Here is a 19,383-nt window from a genome sequence, read left to right as displayed (position 1 = left end):
AAATAAAGTTTTCCTTAATGGCAAATCCAATTATTTCAAAGGTCTTTCCTATAGGTCCAGTCACGCTCCTGCAGTGGGCAGGGCTTTAGCACTTTATCAACAATGAGAGCATGACAGGAATAATTGGTTGTGTGTGTGTGGGGGGCGGGGGGTGTGTGTATGTCGCAATAGTAGACGAGAGACCTTCCAAGTATGTATGTTTATTAGATAGTGGACCTCAAAGCTGCACTTGGGCTCATTAAAATGCTTGATAATGTTGGCGTTTGCGTGCACCTTCTTCCTTGAGCGCATCATTTATTACATACGCACACGCAAACAAACACATACACGTTCGAGTGGCTGGCAGTTTTTGTCCTTTCTGCGCTCTGAGTTCATTAAAAGCTTTAATTACACTGACTGTTATGTGTAATTACAGTCTTTAAGATGTACAGCTCCTCTGCAGGCCCACTCCTTCACTTCCTCCTTTCAAAATTCATTGTGTTAGGGGAAAAACTTGTGTGTCTCATACATGTGTTAGTGTATTTAGGAGTCATAAGATGTGAGTCCTGGGAGTCGTGAGGCTTTGACATTTGCCATTAATATCACCAGAAGGAAGTGGCATTTATGAGGCCTTTTTCTCGGACAGGCTCCTGCCTCCCATGGATTCAGCATTTTCCCGTCTTCCTCTTGCTTTTTCACCCTCGTTTTTTACTCCTACTTCCCTTCTTAATTTAGAAAACCCCTCCCATCTCCCCGCCACCATCTTCCCACTTGCTTTCACTTTCTTTCCTTCTCTCCTGCTACATGTCACAGATCGCTGTCACGTTCCTCCCTTCAGACCACTGACCCACTTCCCTCTTTTTTTTTTTTTTTTTTTGCACCATTCCCAGCTTCCTGTTTTACCAGACGTTTGTCCTTCAGTCGAGCAACTTCTCTCCCCTGCCTCTTCCCTTGTTCTCCCCATTTCTATTTCACCAAAAGTCGCATAACCTACATCTCAGACTCGAAAGCAGAAAATAGGCCCAATGTTATTTGTCCTTCAGAGAGCTCAGAGTACTTTGAATAATTCCCAGAATGGCTTGGTTTGTGATGCTCCAACATGATGGTGCGTCTTTGGGTTTCCTTTATATTTTTTGTGTGATTGATGTCATTAAAAATGGATGTTAGCCAGTGTTGGACTGGAATTGAGCCTTTTTTTTCCTACTTTGTAAGGCATTGATTTTCACAGTAACACTAAATTCGGGGATTTGTGTTGATTTTAAGTGGTACAAAATAATGTGATAAAATGTGAGCTAATGAGTGAATCCAAAAATAGTGGTTAAAGCCTCGACAGCCATGGGAGTCAAATTCTATTCCCCGGGATCCATGCACTGTATCATGCCCATTTTTCTGCAGTATCTCTATTGTTTCAAAGTCACCATCAGCTACAAAGTTGACTCAAAGTCACTTAAATTAAGGCGGTCTGACAGCTCAGTGTCCCAGGGGGAAGTTTTTGGCCTCAGATACATACAGTGTTTCATGAGCTGTTTTTCTAGTCGAAGGGTTTGTACCCCGTGGCAGAGCAGAAAGCATGCGGCGAGGGTCGCCTCCTCCGCGTCTTCGACATGTTCGTGGCGAGGCGCCAGCACTATAATCCCGCAATGACAGACAATGTCACAGCTAGGTTCTGCCTGAGAGGAAGCCCCTACAAAGAGGAGGACGGCAGGAAGGCTGGAAACATAAAGGCAATAATTGAAAGGCAAGCGAGATGGAAAATGTTGGAGAAGGAGGGAACGTGAGAGAGCTACTGGTGAAGAGAGTGATTGCTGCAACAGACTGCTTTTTTTTTTTTTTTTTTTTTGTCTCCTCTGTGATGAAAGTATGACAAAGTGACAGGAGACATGGAACTGCAAGTTAGGTGTAGTTGTCTCCTGTTTTCCTCTTCACTGCACTGAATTCATGTTTAAATTGAGACAGTAAATCAGCCTAATGTGTGACTTAGCACCTTTACTGAGAGATTGTATGCTCACACAGGTGTGCAAATGTGTTTGTGAGGCTGGCGAGTGGAGGGAAGTTTTTTTTTTTTTTTTTTTTTTTTGAGGGGCCAAAGAGAAGACAAAAGGATGAATGATGATGGCATTAAAGTAAGAGACTGAGAGAGACACCTCCAGTCCCACTAGTCATGACTTTGGTATTCTGTTACCTGTGTTGTGTCTAACCCCCTCTGACTGGTTTTGCAACAAGTGTGTGTGTCTGAATGGTAGATGGTATGAAGAGACAGCTGGAAGGAGTAAGTAAAAATTTCAGTTTTTGATAATAAAACAGTCAAGATGCAATAACTGCTCAGCATCAGCGCAAATACAGATCAAATTTTTTTTTTTTTTTTTTTTATCAGAGTCATTCTTGTTGATCCTCATTCTAATAAAGCTGCTTGCGCGGTGAGTGCATATCAGAAGACAGCCACTGTCTCAGCACACATGGAGGGTTGCCTTGTTTACTCCACAAATTTGCACATCCATATCATTGTACTGTATGTTTTCTTTCTCTCTCTCTCGCTCTCTCCGTCTGTCCAGATTATTAAAATACACAAGTCAAGACTTCTTAGATTTTCTTTATTCAGCTGAGAGAAGAGAAAATGAGAAAGGAAGGAGGGGAGAGAACAAGTGAGTGATGTGTTCCTGTGGTTTAACCCAGATCCAGGCAGCCGCGGGAAGAGTGGACAACCGGAGGTGTTTCGTTTTTATTCTGGGAGCAACTTGGGAATAAGAGAGGCTGGGAGGAAAAAAAAAATAAGAGCAAAGAGCAGCAGAGACAGTGAGAAGGTACGACAAGGCTGGCGCTGACCCATTTCTCCAGGCCTCCAATCTACTGGCTGATATAATGGAGAACGGCTACCCACATGCACACACAAACCTTAAGACGGACACACGCTGCCAGACACCAGCACACAAAGACAGACAGACAATGCAGACAGCAGATTCCCTATGATAGCTTAAAGTGTTGCTTCTCATCCTGTACGCCTGCAGCAAATCCAGCATCACCTCATGGCTGGCACGGGGGGGTAAAATATTCTGACATTGAAATGCAACCATGAACTCGCTGGCCTGCTACGGCAGTTCATGCCCCTAGTGTTGTCGAGTGTGTTACGTACCAAGCCGCATCCAAAAAGGCTTTAAAAAAAAAATCTGTGCTGTAGAAGTCACTCAGGGATTCACTGATAAGTACTCATTAACTATTGATAAGTAGTCATTGAAGTTTCCATTCAATATGCATGGAGGTCCACTCAGAGGTACACTTGACAGGGATAGCAGGGATAGCAGTTTTGAGCAGATTTGTTGAAGTTAATGGGTATTATTCACCACACACAGACACACACACACACACACTCACGGACACAGAAGAACACACAATGCCCTCACTGCCCCAGGACGGGAACACTGACCCAGTTGTAAGGAGCATTGGTCGTGACTGTCCTACATGGCTAGCACTTTACCACCGTTACACAAGTCTCATCCATGCAGTTACTAGGCCTCTTTTTAATGGCCCTGCTCCCTCTTTTCAACTGCCTGTTCTCCCCCCCTCCTTGGCTTTGTGCTTGCCTGTCTTTCTTTGAGTCCATTACGCGTGTCTATGCTCTGGCAGTCACATTTATTTGGCATGGATTATTTTCTTAATCAGGCAGTCAGACTTGTTACGTTTGTTCAGCCGTAATTTGTTTCCCGTCATTTAATTAATGTAGATGAGAGGAAATCAGGCCCCATGTATATGCTTTCAAATGACCTTATTTATGTCTCTCTCTCTCTCTCTCGGACACTGAAGATGACCCCCCCCCCCACTCCCTCGGTGACTGTGTGTGTGTGTGTGTGTGTGCATATATATATATATATATATATGAATGTGTGCGTGTGTATATACACACACACAAACACCCGCACAACATTCCTGACCTTTGCATGTATGGTTTATGAATATAGTCAAAGGTAAACAACAGTGTGACAGTGAACAGCAGTATTTTCAGGCCCCCAACCACGTTTTTAGCTCATTGCCTTGGAACTAAACTATAAAATGGCAGCAGGTCTATCACAAGCAATCAGACTCTCCCTCCCAGTAGAGTGCGTGCACGTGTGTGTTTGTCAGATCTGTAGATCAGGTGCATCCCTCGTTCTCGTCCTCCGTTTTGGAGCTCTTAACGGGTTGGGGAGGGGGTATGGATGCTGCTGTGCCCTGGCCCAGTTTGTTGTGTGTGTTTGATGCTGGAGGTTAATACGAAGTGATTCTGAGTCGCCCACCCTCCAAGCACAGGGGACACTGAAAGACGGCGAGGCAGAGGGAGGGAGGGGCGGAGGAAAGAGGGCGAATAAAGAGGCAGGGGGTTGTGATTGTTATGGAACAGGATGGATGGAAAGCGAATAACTGCTGAGAATTAAAATGTCATCGAGCACAGAGGAGAGAACAACCACAAGCAAGCAAAGACACTGAGATCATTTTCCTCTGTCGGATTGTGTGTGAGTTTGTGTGTCAGTTATATATATGACTTGATGTCTGGGTTCAGGTAATTGTGTCTGTCTGCAGAAGCATTTCGTGAAGTCAGGGGCTTGCGTGAGATTTGTGTGTGTGTGGCTTTTGTCAGCATGTGACACATCATGTGAGCTCAACCTGTGACCATGACTTGGCTTCCAATGTTGGCCTGTCCGGACCCTGTCACCTCTGCTTTTATACAAAACCAAGTACTGAGCCCAGCAAAACACCAATTGCATTAGTAATTTCACTTTTAGTCAGTCATGTTTTTACCTAATGTCAGACAGTCTGAATTTTAATTCACGTTATTACAGAAAACAAATTATAGAGAACTCCCACATCAAATCAGCCATTTTTTGCCGACAGCAGAAATGAAAGACATGTCTTCATTTCCCCTTTCAGGATTGCATTGGTCAGATTAAATGCTCTTAATCAAATTTTAAAAACAGATTTTTTTAAAAGAATAATTTGCAACCATAGTAACAAAGGTTTCCTTGAATGCCTTAATTTGAAGCAGCATCACGTGTCAATACTCAAAAAGGATGTTTGGCTGCTAAGAGCGGACACTTTCTATATTTAATAAGTCAATATTTCACTAATGTGAAATCTTTGTCAGCACAAATCTCTTCCTACGCTTCCATTACCTCATGCAACACGCACGTATCATATTTACCCCATCTCCAAATTGCTCACATACCGTCATGTCACCGTGCAACAGAGGCGCCAAACACGCCGACATCTTTGTGTTGCCCTTGTTTGTTGCTGAGCCCATTTGTGGATCAAGTGTTACCACAACACAGTCAACAGCGGGCCTTTGTCTGCAACAATGGAACAGAAAAGCTGCACTCTTTGCAGAAAAACAAGTTTGGAAAACCTCATGTTATGCTGGAAGTAATGGTGTACTGAGAATTAGGAGGTGGAATGTGAAAATAATACTCGACTGGTGTGTTTTTTTTTTTTCCTTCTTCTTCTTCTTCTTCTTCTTCTTCTTCTTCTTTCAAGGGGGGAGCTAAAATAATGCCCGTTCTGTTTCAGTACGCAACTTAATGCCCTTTTCCCTCCTTGGCATGGCAGCAAGGTAATGACTTGTGATAGCTTCGTTAATGCGTCATAGCCGGGTCGTAAAAGCGCCAAAGGAGATTTATGAAGACGTTTTTAGTTACAGGAAATTTTGATGGCAGGATTCTGGATTTTTTTTGATTTGGGGGGCTCGGTGAGGAGGCAGAGAGAAGGAGCGAGAGGGAATGAATCCTTCAGCCCCGCCTCGAGGGAGAGGGGATCGGGTTATATGCTCTTCGTCATCCAGATGACACACATGGAGATCATAGAGCCTCTGGAGAGGCAGGACTACAAATTTAAACAGGAACGCGTCGATAAATCCCGCCCCCAATCCCCTCTGCATCCCCACACACAAACACAAGTCCACTCCAGTGACAGAGTTTGATGGTTGCTCCTAGAGAGTGTGGTCCAGAGTCTAAACAAGTGGAACTAAAAGGAGGATTTTAAAGGCAAAGCTGCTGTGAAGCAATACATTGGTTTTAGGTTGATTTGCACAGATGGGAGCTGTTTTCATGCACGCACACACACAGACACAAACTCACCACAAACCACTCCAGCCGCAGCATTCACCAGCATGCCTGAAGCAAAGCAAAACACCCACTTGCATTTCTGTCTTTCACGTCGCATTTGCATTAGTTATTACTGCGTTTGTTAACCTGACACACTCGTGACAGGGCTAACTTGCCATCACACACCAGAGGCTAGCGGGGGCTCACAAAACATGAGACAGCACAGTATGAACTAGCAAGCTTTGTTCCTCCCTGTTCTTTTTTTTTTTTTTGTTCATCCATTCTGTTTATTTTTTTTATCTGCTCTTTAGCTCTGTGCCACATTCCCATTTTTGCTCCCCGTGTCTGCTCAAAGCATGTGTGTGTGTGTTTAAGTGCGCCGGGTACAGTCGCTGGTTTGTTGCAAACACTTGGCCACACACACGGCAGCAGCAGACACAGCTCTACTTCCACCCTTCCTGTCATAAAAAAAAAAAAAATAAAAAAAAAAAAAAACAGCTTCATAACTTCTGAAATGACATGAGTGACATGAATCTTCCTGGGGGCCCCGGGAAAATTGAGCTGTGAGCCCATGCTGACCTCCCTATCCTCTCTGTACATTATGTATCCTGTCATCATCCAATAAAACATATAAACACATTTACTTTGCAGTATGCACCATCTAGAATCGGGTTTGTCACAGGCAAGGGGGGCAGGGGGTTTCTCCACTCTCGCTGCAATCTTCTGACCATAGTCAGAGAGCAGCTGATGAACATGCCGTGCTCATCTCTGCCACTTTAGGTTATTATTTCCATGTGCTCACTGCCTTAAGCTGTTCAAGCAGCAGCAAATGTTTTGCAGCCTCTCTTCACCCTGGGCTCTGCCTTTAAGGCTGCGTACAGCTTACTGTCCTACCCTGTGATTTTGTGGAAGATGAAACTGCAGCCTTAGAGGAAGTCTGCAGGCGCTGAAAACGCTTCAAACATTTTTCAGCACACACGTTTATTTTAGCGTCTCAGTGTTTTTAGGGCAAGGTAAAGATTGATATTTTATGAGTACGTGCAAAAGTGTGAGGTTCTTACCGCACCCAAGCTGAAATCTATACACAGAAAATTTACATTTTGAGCAATATAAAATAAAGCAGCATTTCTCCTGGCTTGTGGGCAGAGCAAAATGTGAGACAGGGCCTGAGCCAGACAGAAGTGTGTGATAGAAATAACAACATCAGCATGTACACAAATTCACATCACTCACTGGAGCTAGTGTTTTCCTGCAGGAGGCTGACCATCACTCAGTATGTGTGGAATATATAAACCAGGTTTCTCAAACACACCACAGGAGGGAGAGAGGGAGGTACGGACGGTGGGAGGGGGGTGAATAGAGTGGGAGGGCAAACAGTGAGGCTCAAGCTGCATCTTAATGCAGATCATTTTGCATAATCCTGTGCAGCAAGTGACAGTCAGTCCAGGTTCGATGTGGCCTGGAAGCGGGTGAACGAAAATGGCGTGCTTCCACTGGAGTTGCCGTCTACTTGTGCGCCTTTTTTTTTTTTAACACAACAGTGAGCTGAACTCCAGCAGCGATGGTGGGACAGAGAGGAGGCTTGGCCCAGCACTGACCTTGGCGATAACAAGAGAGGCAGAGAAAGACTTTCATTCACTCTGTGATCTTTTCTATCGACTAGATACACACTCCTCCCTCCCTGCCAGCCTCCTCGCATGTACAGTCGCAGCGCGATGCAGCCTGATTGAGGTTGACTGCAGTATTATTTCATTAATTAAGTTTTTCCACTTCCTCCACCTCTCCCTCCTGTCTTCCTATCAAATGAGTGTGGCAGAGCGACGCCCTTTCTCTGCTCTGTCCTCTGGTGTTTCACATCCCCCCATCACTGCTGATCATTGTATCAATTACTCATCCCTCCTCTCCCTCCCTCCTCTCCCTCCCGCATCTCCCTCCTTCTCTCTCATTGCTTTCCCTTCTCTCTCCTAATATCTCATCCTAAATCGCTCTAAACACTTCTCCCCCACTTTCTTTTCTTTTCTTTCTCTGTCCTCCCTTAGTGAGCTGGGGAAGATTTGAGGCGCACCAGCTCCTGCATCTCCTCATCTTTCCGCTCCTCTCATCTCAGCCTCGCATCAGGATTTCACAGATGTTCTGCGATTATTCCTACCTTGATCGAGTGATATCGTACCCCCCCCCCCCACCCCACCCCAAAGTGCTGAGGAATCTGGAGCATTTTTTTGGTGTTTAGCAACCAAAATCAGCAGGAGTGTAAGGGGGATTTTCTATCCAAGGACAAAGCAGCTGTGATCTCTTTGTTCCTGTGAAATTGAGATTCACAGAAATACTGGCACCTGTAACATGTCTAATGGTTTTAGGAGGACTTAACATGATACATTTCACGGTTTTAACAAAAATTGCCTTTGTGATATTTGTGACCTGTTGCCTGTGATGTTTAAAAAATAGCTTGCATTTGCAAAATCACATTGCTGGAGACTCTCTTGCTTCAATTTAGCCCCAGGGCTCTCAGTCTCCGTCTCTTTTTGTGTCTACCTCTTCTTCGTATCCATTACTGCTCCACTTTTCCATAATGGAGACATTAGAGTCTTTTACCTCTCTGCTATCTATCATGTCATTTAAACTCTTTCCTTACTTTCTGTTTTTAACTTAACCACGTTTTTCCACTTTTCCCTCCCTCCTCCCATGAATCTTGTCTTCCTCCCTCCTCCTCATCTTCATCCGCTGGGCTCTGGGTCATCTCTATCGTGTCACATAGTCTCCTGTCCCCATCATATCGCCAACAGCTTGTCACAGGCAATCAGTCTCTCTGCTTCGCTTCCCTGCACACCTTCTTCTTCTCCTTCTTTCCACTCCCTCGTCTTACTCACCTCCCTCATCTCCTGTCACCTTTTTGTCCTTCTTTGTGTCTCAGTGGTTATTTCTGTTCAAAGTCGTTATCTTCTGCTCCACTCTTTAAAACCAGTTAAGGTTATTTACCCCATCCTCCAGCTCTTCCTTCAACCACACCAGCTGCATTCGGTTTTTGACCTGTAACTGGTCTTTCTCACTCATTGCCCCCCCCCAAAAAAAAAAAAAAAACATTGGATGGAGTGGTGGGTAAACCATATAATCTCCCACTTGACACCTTCTTAAGTTTCTATTTAAGGTTTCTTACTAAATGGTGACAAATGTTTCCTAGAAATACTTTTAAATAAGTAAATAATGTTCAGGAAAGATTCAGAATTTTTGAAATTCAATTATGTTGTTTAAGGGTCATTAATGATAACTGAATCAATACACCCAACATTATTTTTTTTCATAGCGTTGTATTCAGCTGCATGATGCCTCGGGGAAAAAAAACAACACATAATTAATGATGTTAAAAAATGCATGTGAGGTGGTGAGATGCATTGAATTAATTTGTTAAATCATTATGTAATTCTGTTCAAACGCCTCGCTTTGGAGAGCAAAAAAAATCACACATGGGACTAGGAAATAGTTTATTTCAGTCTACAGCAGACAGACAGCCAGAGATCTTCAACAGACTGGATGATTTTTAACAAATGCATTTTTTTTTTTTTTTTTTTTTTTTTTTTTTTTTTTTGTTTTGGGGAAAAAAAGAAAATGCATTTTTAAAAAGTCTGACTGATTATGAAATAACTCCCGTATTTTTCATTTTCACTCGTCTTCATGAAAAGTGATGTTAATCCAGCTGTAGCGTGTGCTATAACGTTACATAAAGATAAATGAACTCTGACAAGAAAATTTAAATGATCGTAGCACAGCTGTGACGTGAATCAGAAAGACGTAACAAAGAGGTGGACTATAAAAACCCAGATAGCTTTTTATGTCTTGCTGGGTTGTTAAGTTTCATAATTTTTTTCTGAATCCGCACAGTCCCTCTGAGGATCTGAGGAATTTTAATCCAGCACATTTTTATTGAACCTACACATGACCCCTGTGCAGGCAAAGGGCATTTAATAGAATATTTTTCAGTAAGCCCTAATGAAACAAAAGCTTTTTTTTAATTTAGCACTCTCTTCCTTCCTTCCTTCCTTCCTTCCTCTCTTTTTTTTTTTTTGACTAAATTTGATGCCCCCCTCCCTACATTGGTGGAATGACAAAAAAAATTATACTTTGAACCAACACATATAGCACAATGATAAAGAGAAAGAAAAAGCTTAGCACAGCAACTAGTATAAAAACTCAGGTTGGGTTGAAAAACTTGGAGTGTACAAACTTTTTCACAGGATTTGATTTAAACGGTCTTTATATATATCCCCTCATCCATCCCTGTCTCCTGGGTTTCCCACCATGCCGCTGCTCGCCTCGACCTCCGTCTGCTTCTTTCCTCCCCCTGCTTTCACACTCTGAATCCTGCAGGGATGGAGGGAAAGAAGGAGGGAGGTGTTGGAAGGGAAGCTTCCTCTTTTTCAGTCTTTTTCACACCTCTGTTTCTCCCTCCGTTGCTCTCTCTCTCTCTCTCTCTCTCTCTCTCTCCCCCTTCCTCCTGAGTCATCTGCTATCCCTCTCTCTCTGCCTTGCTTCCGACTAATCTACAGTCTGAAGGGAATCGGTGGTTGTGGGTGTGTATAAATTATATATGTATAATTTTTTTTCCTTAGGAAAAGAGGTGAGGGTTAACCACGAGGGGGGCTTCACTGGGGAAAATAAGGACCGATGAGAGGTGTGCTTGGGAGTCCTGCTGGAATAAGTTAAAAAAAAAAAAAAAAAAAAAAAAAAAAGTTGAAGACTGTATTTGTTATCAGCGTCTGTGGCCACACATGAACTGTTCCGTCAGGTCAGACTTGAAAGATAGAAGTGTGTGTCATGGCGTGACGGCTGGGATTTGGGGTGTTGAGTGAGGTCATAGATGGAGACTGTGAACATTTGGATACGAATGATTGAGACCAGCTGCACATAGCGGCGCTGCATCAACTGCAAAGGTGTGATTCTCACTTTGAAGACCCTTCTCATCTCTTCCCTCGTCACCTCCTCGTTCTATCTCTCCATCCTCTCTCTCTCTCTCTCTCGCTCTCTCTGCATTCGTATATCTAGATAAGATCTTATTTTTACATTTTCCTCCATCCTGCTCCTCTCTGTCTGTGCGTGCTCCTTCCTCCTTCTGCAGCCGCTGTGACCTGCAGACCAGTGATCTTTAATGCATCCACTGACATGCTTTATGTAAGAAATGTCAGTCTTACATGCTCCCTCTCTCTCCCTTTCTTTCCTCCTTTCCTGTGCACCTTTTCAGCACTGCTTGACCTCTTTTACCCCCCCTCCCCCCACACCTTAGAAAAAAAGATGTCTAACTCCTGAACAGATCATAATGCTCATCTGAAGTCTGTCAGTACTGTCTGGGTTAAACAGTTTTATTAATTTTCTGGGCAAGAAAAGTTTTCATATCTTAAAAATGAACATTAAATCCCCTATTTCCTGCATCAACACATCAGTCCACCAATATTAAATGAGAAATTTGTCTTTAATTCCCCTAATTTAAACATAAGCAGAGCTTGGAACAAAGTATTGCATTTGGAGCTTTAATTCATTCCACACAGTCTGTATTCTAACCAATTGGGTCCAAATTCTTTCTGTACGCTATTTTGTGTCTCAGGGGCTCTATTTTATTTCATATTCACCCCTGATTGGATTACCATCCTTCTTTTCTTCCATCAACCACACTCTACCGCTGTAGATTCCCCCCCCCCCTCCTGCTATTTCTCCAGCCCCAGCAGCAATTGCAGTTGACTGAAAGCGGTTGAGTCCATGCAGTGCGGTGGGGGTGTTAATGAATTCCAGCGGACTCCTAAATGAGGGACTTATTAAAGTGCTACTGCCTCGTACTTTGACATTTCAGAGCTTCTGGTAGAGTTTTAAATCACTGCCTCTGCAAATGTCACTTGCTTACTTGCTGGAATGACTGACCATATGAATAGAACTATTGTTGGCACTGCCTATAGATTGAGAGAGAGAGTGGGTTTGTGTTGCTCCAACAAATGGGTTTCCAATGTGTGTGTGTGTGTGTGTGTGTGTGTTTATACCATCCTGTTACTTTGCTAACTGTGTAATTTTGTGTTTCCGTCCCTCCAGCTACATCAGATGGGACTCGCCAAGGCCTGGATAGCATGAGAGGTGGAGTTTGTGCCACGCAAGGCATGAAGGTGGTCCTGAAAGTGGGACAGAGTAAGTCTTCTCACCTTTTCCTCTTTCTCACATGCACACACACACACACACACACACACACACACACACACACACACACACCCACACACCCATATGCACAACCCCCGGAGTCCACCACACATAGACCCTTCGTATCTCAGTTGCTCTGAACACACACATTGTTATTCATGCATTGCACACAGTCGCTCTCTTAACACACAGTATGACTAACACACGTTGGCTCCAGTCCACCACATCTCACATCATCTCCCATCTGTACAGTGCCGAGTGTTGCGCATTCATTACTGCACCCTATCTGACATGCAGCCTCTTCCACCTTTAAACCATCTCTCTTATGTGCTGCTTTCACATACACACACACACATACGTCACTTCTTAATGTGTGTGTGTGTGTGTTCTTGCTGAGCATATTAGGGCTTGTTAAGTGGTGAGAACAGTGGGGAAGTGTGGGATCAGTCAGCCCTAATGAGGCCTGTTGACTCCCTTTTAACTCTGTCTTATGCTGGACACACGCACACACACGCACACAAACAGATACTCCTATGAGGTGTACATACATGACAGGCAACTCCGGCAACTCCGGCAACTCCCACCTGACATGGACACAAACATGAAACCTGGGTCTATACACACCAGAACGCACACGTCTCCCCTCACGGCCGACTTGCCAGGTACAGCACGATAACAAAATGACTCCATTTAGTGTTCAAGCACAGTCAGTGATTTTTAATGACTCATAGCTGCACACACGTCTAATTTGTTTGGAAAATATTCACAGGTAATGACCCTCATATTCAGGCTGCGGAGAAAAGCTCGTTTAAGAATTTTCACTGACCTGCACATTCCTACAACATAATAGGCACCTGTCCTTCACACGACCCCCCTGATACACACACACACACACACACACACACACACTTGCCTACCTCAATTTCTTTAGCCTCTGTTATGTTATCAGCCCTTGAGTATTGTTGGTGCTCTTCAGCAAAGAGCCAAGTGGCAGTGCTGTGGCTCTATCAGCCCGTAGCATCAGCATAGTCAGCTCAGCTCAATAGAAACACCACACACGCTCTCTTTCCCCAAGGCTCTTTCACCACATGGGCAATGGAAACTTCCTTCCTCACGCACGCATACAAACTCTGCCAATTCTACACAACCCTGTGAAGTTCGAGGAGAACCGCACATTGTTTTATTTGCAGTTTCTGTCTCCCGCTTTGTCTCTGTGCTTTGTTTTTTCTTCTTCTTTTCTCATCTGTCCTCTGAACAGCATTGCTCACTTCCTTTTCAAATTCCCCTTTTCCCCATCCTTATCACCTCCCCTTCACTTTGCATGCTACCCACTGCTCCTTGCAGCTCTCAAACCCCCCCTCACTGTTATTTTCTTCCTTTCCCCTTCTGTCTTTCCATCTTATCTGGTATGTGGCTGAAAGGTCACGTCTGTGTTGTTTGTCGTCTAAATAAGCCGCGTGCCGCCTCATGGTGATCTCTGATGAGATATGGTGCTCTGCTCCACGCAGAGATACACACACACACACACACACACACACACACACACACACACACATACGCTGACTTGTCTTCCCTTATTTAATTATTTATCTATCTTGCTTGCTCTGTCTCTGTCTCTGTCACAAACACATGCACACACACTCTCAGTCTAAACCTCCCTCCGCTCGCCCCTGTTGACCACACAGCAGTTCCTATTGATCCAGACAGCACCACCCCTAACTTCTATTTGGTCGGCTGTCACGAGGGAGTTGCCAACCAATAGCTTTACACTCCTACAAATGTCAGTATGTATAGGTTGATGGCTGTGTGCACACATGCACGCACGCACACACACACACACACACACACACACACACACACACAAACATATACTCACCAGTTTCAGATTCAGTGCGGCTTTACTGTGCGGTTTCACAGTTGTATCTGTCTTGCTGTCTCTTACTGCTGCTGTGACCACTAACGGACCTTTTTAAGCTGCAGCAATGAATCGTCACGTTCCAGCGTGGAACTCCTACTCTTGTAGTCAACTATTGGCCAGATGGCTCAGAAGTGAACATTATCAGTGTTTTCTAAATCATCTCTTTCAGCTGTGAGGAATGGCATCCCTACAATGGCTGCTTCTGTGTGTGTGCATGTGCATGTGCATGTGCATGTGTCAAACACTCTTTAATGCCATCACCATTACTGAGGGCTTGCGAGACAGATGGCCTGATTTAGTGACTACAGATTACAAGCCGTTATGGCCCTGTGTAAATTCACTCTGGCCAAAACAACAAACGGCCCCTCTTTAGTTCCCCATTCAAACAAATGGAAAAGTGCTCATACACAGCGCATACAAGAACAATCAATATGTGTTCCACCATAATGGGAACGGAAGGGAGGGAATCCTTTATTACTTTATTAAACCTGCTCTCTTCCGATTTCTCTCTCTGTGGCTGGTACTCTCTTTGCTAATGTGACTTGCTGAGATCAACTTTGGGTGCTGCTGAGGTTTCCTCTGTATTTCTGCTTCTCCACTCATACTCCACACTCATTTTTCTCACCCAGGCCCCTATGGACTCCCTCCAAAGAAGGAACCAGCAGGACGCACCACCAGCAGAAACCCAGGTAAGCAGGAGACCAAATGGAGATAATCCACCACAGATCCATCTGCAAAATGGATGGAGGGAATAAGCAAAGACTGGTGGATAAAAAGAAAAGCAGCGGGGAGAGGGAGGGAGGAGGCGACAGATGGAGAATGTGCAGCGGTGACATCTGTGGATCTCTCCATTTAATTCCATATCTTTCTCTCTCTCTCTCTCTCTCTGCTCTCTATGCCTCTCATCTCTGCACCTGGCCGTCCGAGCTAAGTGCTGCAGGCATGGAATGGAGGGCTAATAGCTACCTCGGGAGAAAGATGAGAAAAAGAGAGGGAGGAAGAAAGAAGCAGGAAAAGAAAGAGAGAGGAAGATAGGGCAGAAGGAGAGAGGGCTAGACCAGCAGCGACATTTCAGAGAGTTATTATTGTCATTAGTTTAAGCGGCCTGGATTCTGTAGTTCCATCGAGACAGACAGAAAGAAAGAAGGATTGGAATTACAGAAAGATGAGGGGCGAAAGAAGAAGAGGAGACATAGGGGAGTGATAGAGCAGAGCGGGTAAGAAGTGGGAGGCACATAAGGAGGAGAAAGAAAAGAATAATTGAAAAGCAAAGAGGAGAGGGGAATAGAACAAGGAGAAAGAAAATGGAGAGAGGCTCAAATCATGCTCTACCTCAAAGTCATTCAGTGGAGGAGAAAGAACACAATTCACTCAGCTGTGTTAATTTTTCTCTTTTTTTTCATGGCATACCTAAAGTGTGAATTGGGCCATTTGCACATTACCCAATCACTCGTCCATACCTCGCATACCGTAGGTGAGAAGTATATGTGTGAAGTATTATTACTAAAACAGGACAAATAACAGCAGGCTCACTACAAGACTGATTTCCGCGGCAGACATAATCAGGGATTTTACACATTTTTGACTCCCAGACCAGCACTTATTAACACACACTTAACCATAGAGCTGAAATAATTGTTTTGACTCCTGACACAATGGTTATGACAGACTATCTAATCCTCATGTGAATATACTGGAAATCATATCAGTGGAGTGTGGCTGGTTATTCACCGTGACACTGCCTGGCACCATGTGCAACTTGACAGTAATAAAGACAGCAGCAGATAAGAGTTGAACACTTCAAATGAAGCAGGAAGAGAGTTTTATGTGCAGACACAGGTTTGCAGCTCCTTTGCGTTTAGTTATTTATTTATTTTTTTCTTTCTTTTAATTGCTTAACGTGAAAAGTGACAAAGTTGGCACATCAAAACAGATTTTTCTAACACACTGCTCAATCTTCTCCAATAAAGAAAGTATTCATGTCAGGCCGTCTGTCTATTAGAAACCTCCCCTCTCAAATAAGAACACAAAGATCAAGAGTGTCTGCAGTGCATGCAACCAAGCCTGTTCCTGCTGCGAACCCAGATGGGGGCCCTTGGTGGCTTTTGTATCTTTTGCACATGGATAGGAAGAGGCTAATTAATTCGTAAAACGTGCACACACATGCACAAATGTCACCTTATGTGGGAAGCAAAAATGAAATACCATGTTACTGGTGCTAATTATGTAACATTGTCACATCTTCTTTTGTGTGTATATAAAGGTTGCTGAGGGAAACACATTGATTCATTCTAATATCAGAATTTCACAAGCTGGCAGAATACGGTGCATCAGTTTATTACCAAATCAAATGTTATTTTCATAGCCCAGTGTCACAAACCACTAATTTAGCAAGTAATTCAATCGCTGATGTACCAATACAACATCCTCTGTCCTCAGACCAGCGGAGCAAAAACAGCCACAGGAAAAGTATCAGATGAGGGATGGACATGCAGAGATGTCCTCTTTACAGTGTATTAGCATTTGACCAATTACATGTTCCTGACTTGTGACTTAAATGCAAGAATTGGAAAGGGAAGGACATTTGGGATGAGAATATGTTGTCATTTTGACCTGTTCTTTTTCTTCTGACTTGCTGCTCGTCTCTCTCCTTGGTAAAAAATCTCCAATGAATAAAAAGAAAAGAAAAGAGGGAATCAAGGGGAAAAGAAGGTGTCAAAGTCTGAACTTGTGCCATTAAAATAGGGAACAGGAGGAGAGTGCAAAGTGGAAAATAGAGGGAGCCGGATGAGGAGGCGGAGGATGAGAGGTGAAGGAAGAGGATATAATATAGAGAAGCGGTGAAAGGCAGCAGTCATAATGGAGATGGAGAATGAGGGATGTTGGGTTAATGGAGGGAAGAAGAAAGCGGAGGAGGAGAACGGAGTGTAATCGACGTCCGGCATTAGCACTGTGCTCCGAGTATGTCCAGAGCAACATGGGGCCCAGCAGCAGGGGGATGAAGTGTGTTTTGTCTGATTTGTTTATGTATGCCCATATCTTGGTGTGTGTTTGTGTTGCTAGGTGCTGAGCTCAGAGCAAGGTAGGTCATTATAGCTACAATAACCCAAAGATGGAGAGAAATGCAGTGCAAGGGAGGGCGAGGAAGCAGATGAGATGCAATAGGGTAACAGACAGGGAGAAAGAAAGGGATGTGTGCCAAGAATAATGATAGGCCAATCCAACGGCTGTATATAGCAGGGACTCGTATTACAGGCCTTAACCAGTTCGCCACACACATCCACACGGTCCGGTGCCAGAGCCCGAGCGCACACACATACACACCTCCACACCATCATCCACCTGCTGAGCTCTGACCCAACCTCCTGCAGAGAAAGCTGTGAGCTCCGAGGCAGTGAAGATCTTAGGTTTCAGGCGGAAACACAACAGACATAGAGCGCAATCAGCTGGCAAACAGAAAGACAGAGTGAAAGACAGTCTGATAAAAAGACAGACACGCAGGAAGGCCAGTGGGCAGGCCAGCTGTGTGGTCTGGCGGCAGGGGCAGAACGGGGAGGCTCTCTTCATGTGGCTGGCTGTAATGCTAAGTAAATATAGTTGTTAAGGTTAGGGAAATAGAGTGTGTTACCTTGATACATACTGTGGCTTAGCCAGGCTGTCCACAAGAGCATACGCTGTGCAGTGCTCTCACATACATACATACACACACACACACACACACACACACACACACACTGAGTCCACGGACATTCCTCTTCATTTTATATGCACTGCCGTCCACTTCATCACGTCAATAAAGAGACCACAGAAGCTTCTATGAGATTTGCCACTTACTTATTACATTCCACTGAGTTTAGACTGTGCAGCCAGCATAAGAGTTAAACCAGTAACATTACTCATGTTATTGTGGTGTCGAGTCACTGTTTGGAATGCTTATTTAAAAGCTCATGAAACTGTGAAAAGACAGCTGTGTTATTGCCCTGGAATTGTAGTTATGACTAATATGCATATAGAAATCGCATAAATCAAGGAGAATTGTTGAGAGCAGCTTGCGATTCTGTGGATATAAGATTGTTTCGTGATTTGTTTCAGGTGGCGCAGGGAACTCCACTCAGTCTCAACGACCCAACAGCTTTGGGAGCGAGGGCAACGGTGAGAACGGCCCCCTCCAGCCCTCCAACATTGCCCTCATCGCCGGCGCTGCAGGAGGTTCCGCCTTCCTCCTGCTGGTGACTGCTGTGATCTGCGTTGTGTGCTACCGGCGGCGGCATGCCAAGCACTCGGACACCCACCACCCACCCCTGTCACTGTCCTCACTCACCAGCCCCAAACGAGGAGGTGGTGGGGGCATAACCAGCTCCAACAACAACGGCTCCGAGCCCAGTGACATCATCATCCCTCTGCGGACGTCGGACTCAGCCTACTGCCCGCACTATGAGAAGGTGAGTGGGGACTACGGCCACCCCGTCTACATTGTCCAGGAGATGCCACCTCAGAGCCCAGCCAACATCTACTACAAAGTATGAGATCACCGTTGTGCCGGCCAGCTGGACACACCCACCTTCTTCCGCTCATTATCAACAATTCCCTGCTCCAAATGAACACAGCAAAGCTTGTCATCACAGCTCCAACCCTGAACCCCTCCAATACTGCTAGTATTGTCCCTTGGACCCCTCTTGCTGCCCTGTGAGTTCACAACCCCGGCCACAGTTGTGTTTCTAGCTGAATAAACCACCCCACCCCATTCTCATACAACTGGCCCACTAAGTGTGTGTTAAGGGCAATGTCGTAAGCGTACATAGCTCTTCTCAACAAGGCCCTCACAAATGGGCAAGAGCCTCTGAGTGCCACCTCCTTGTTAACTCAGAGCTAAACGAGCCCCACCTGTGCTGAATAGAAGAGTTCCCCAAAAACGCCAGTGTGTGTATGCAGCACACGCACCCTTTTTCTAGGAGTATGGACCTCGTATTGGGACACGTGATGTTTTAAAAAAGAAAAAAGAAAATAACTGCAGCGATAACAAAAAAAAAAAAAGAAAAAAAAAGAAAAGTGAAACGACACCCCTGAACCCGCTTAGCGCCGGAGAACTCTGATTTCCAGAGGCCATGCCTGCCTATCCCATGCCTATGCCCCTCAGAGCTCCATCAGCCAACCAGAGACTGGCCCCTGCCACTAACTCACCAATAGGATTCTAGTTTGTTTGTGTTTGTTTCTCCTGAGAAAACAGGGGCCTCGGACTCATCCAATCAG

At 44.6% G+C, this 19,383-nt stretch overlaps 1 protein-coding gene across 2 annotated transcripts in view; it reads left to right on the top strand.

Annotated features, from left to right (window-relative positions):
• The window catches only part of efnb3b (ephrin-B3b), a 70,558-nt gene extending 51,376 nt beyond the window's left edge, over nucleotides 1-19,182 (top strand). The window contains exons 3-5 of one of the 2 annotated variants that reach the window (XM_029526235.1): nucleotides 12,114-12,206; nucleotides 14,763-14,822; nucleotides 18,226-19,182. In XM_029526235.1, coding sequence (XP_029382095.1) covers nucleotides 12,114-12,206; nucleotides 14,763-14,822; nucleotides 18,226-18,659 — 587 coding nt within the window. In that variant the 3' untranslated portion in view covers nucleotides 18,660-19,182. The remainder of the gene's footprint in view (nucleotides 1-12,113; nucleotides 12,207-14,762; nucleotides 14,823-18,225) is intronic. The other variant, XM_029526236.1, reaches the window with a different exon arrangement.
• The last annotated feature ends 201 nt before the right edge of the window (nucleotides 19,183-19,383 follow it).

The sequence above is a fragment of the Echeneis naucrates genome, chromosome 18 (assembly GCF_900963305.1).
Source record: "Echeneis naucrates chromosome 18, fEcheNa1.1, whole genome shotgun sequence".
Classification (NCBI taxonomy): Eukaryota; Metazoa; Chordata; class Actinopteri; order Carangiformes; family Echeneidae; genus Echeneis; species Echeneis naucrates.
The sequence above is the reverse complement of the archived record's forward strand: the minus strand, read 5'-3'. Positions and strand labels throughout refer to the sequence as shown.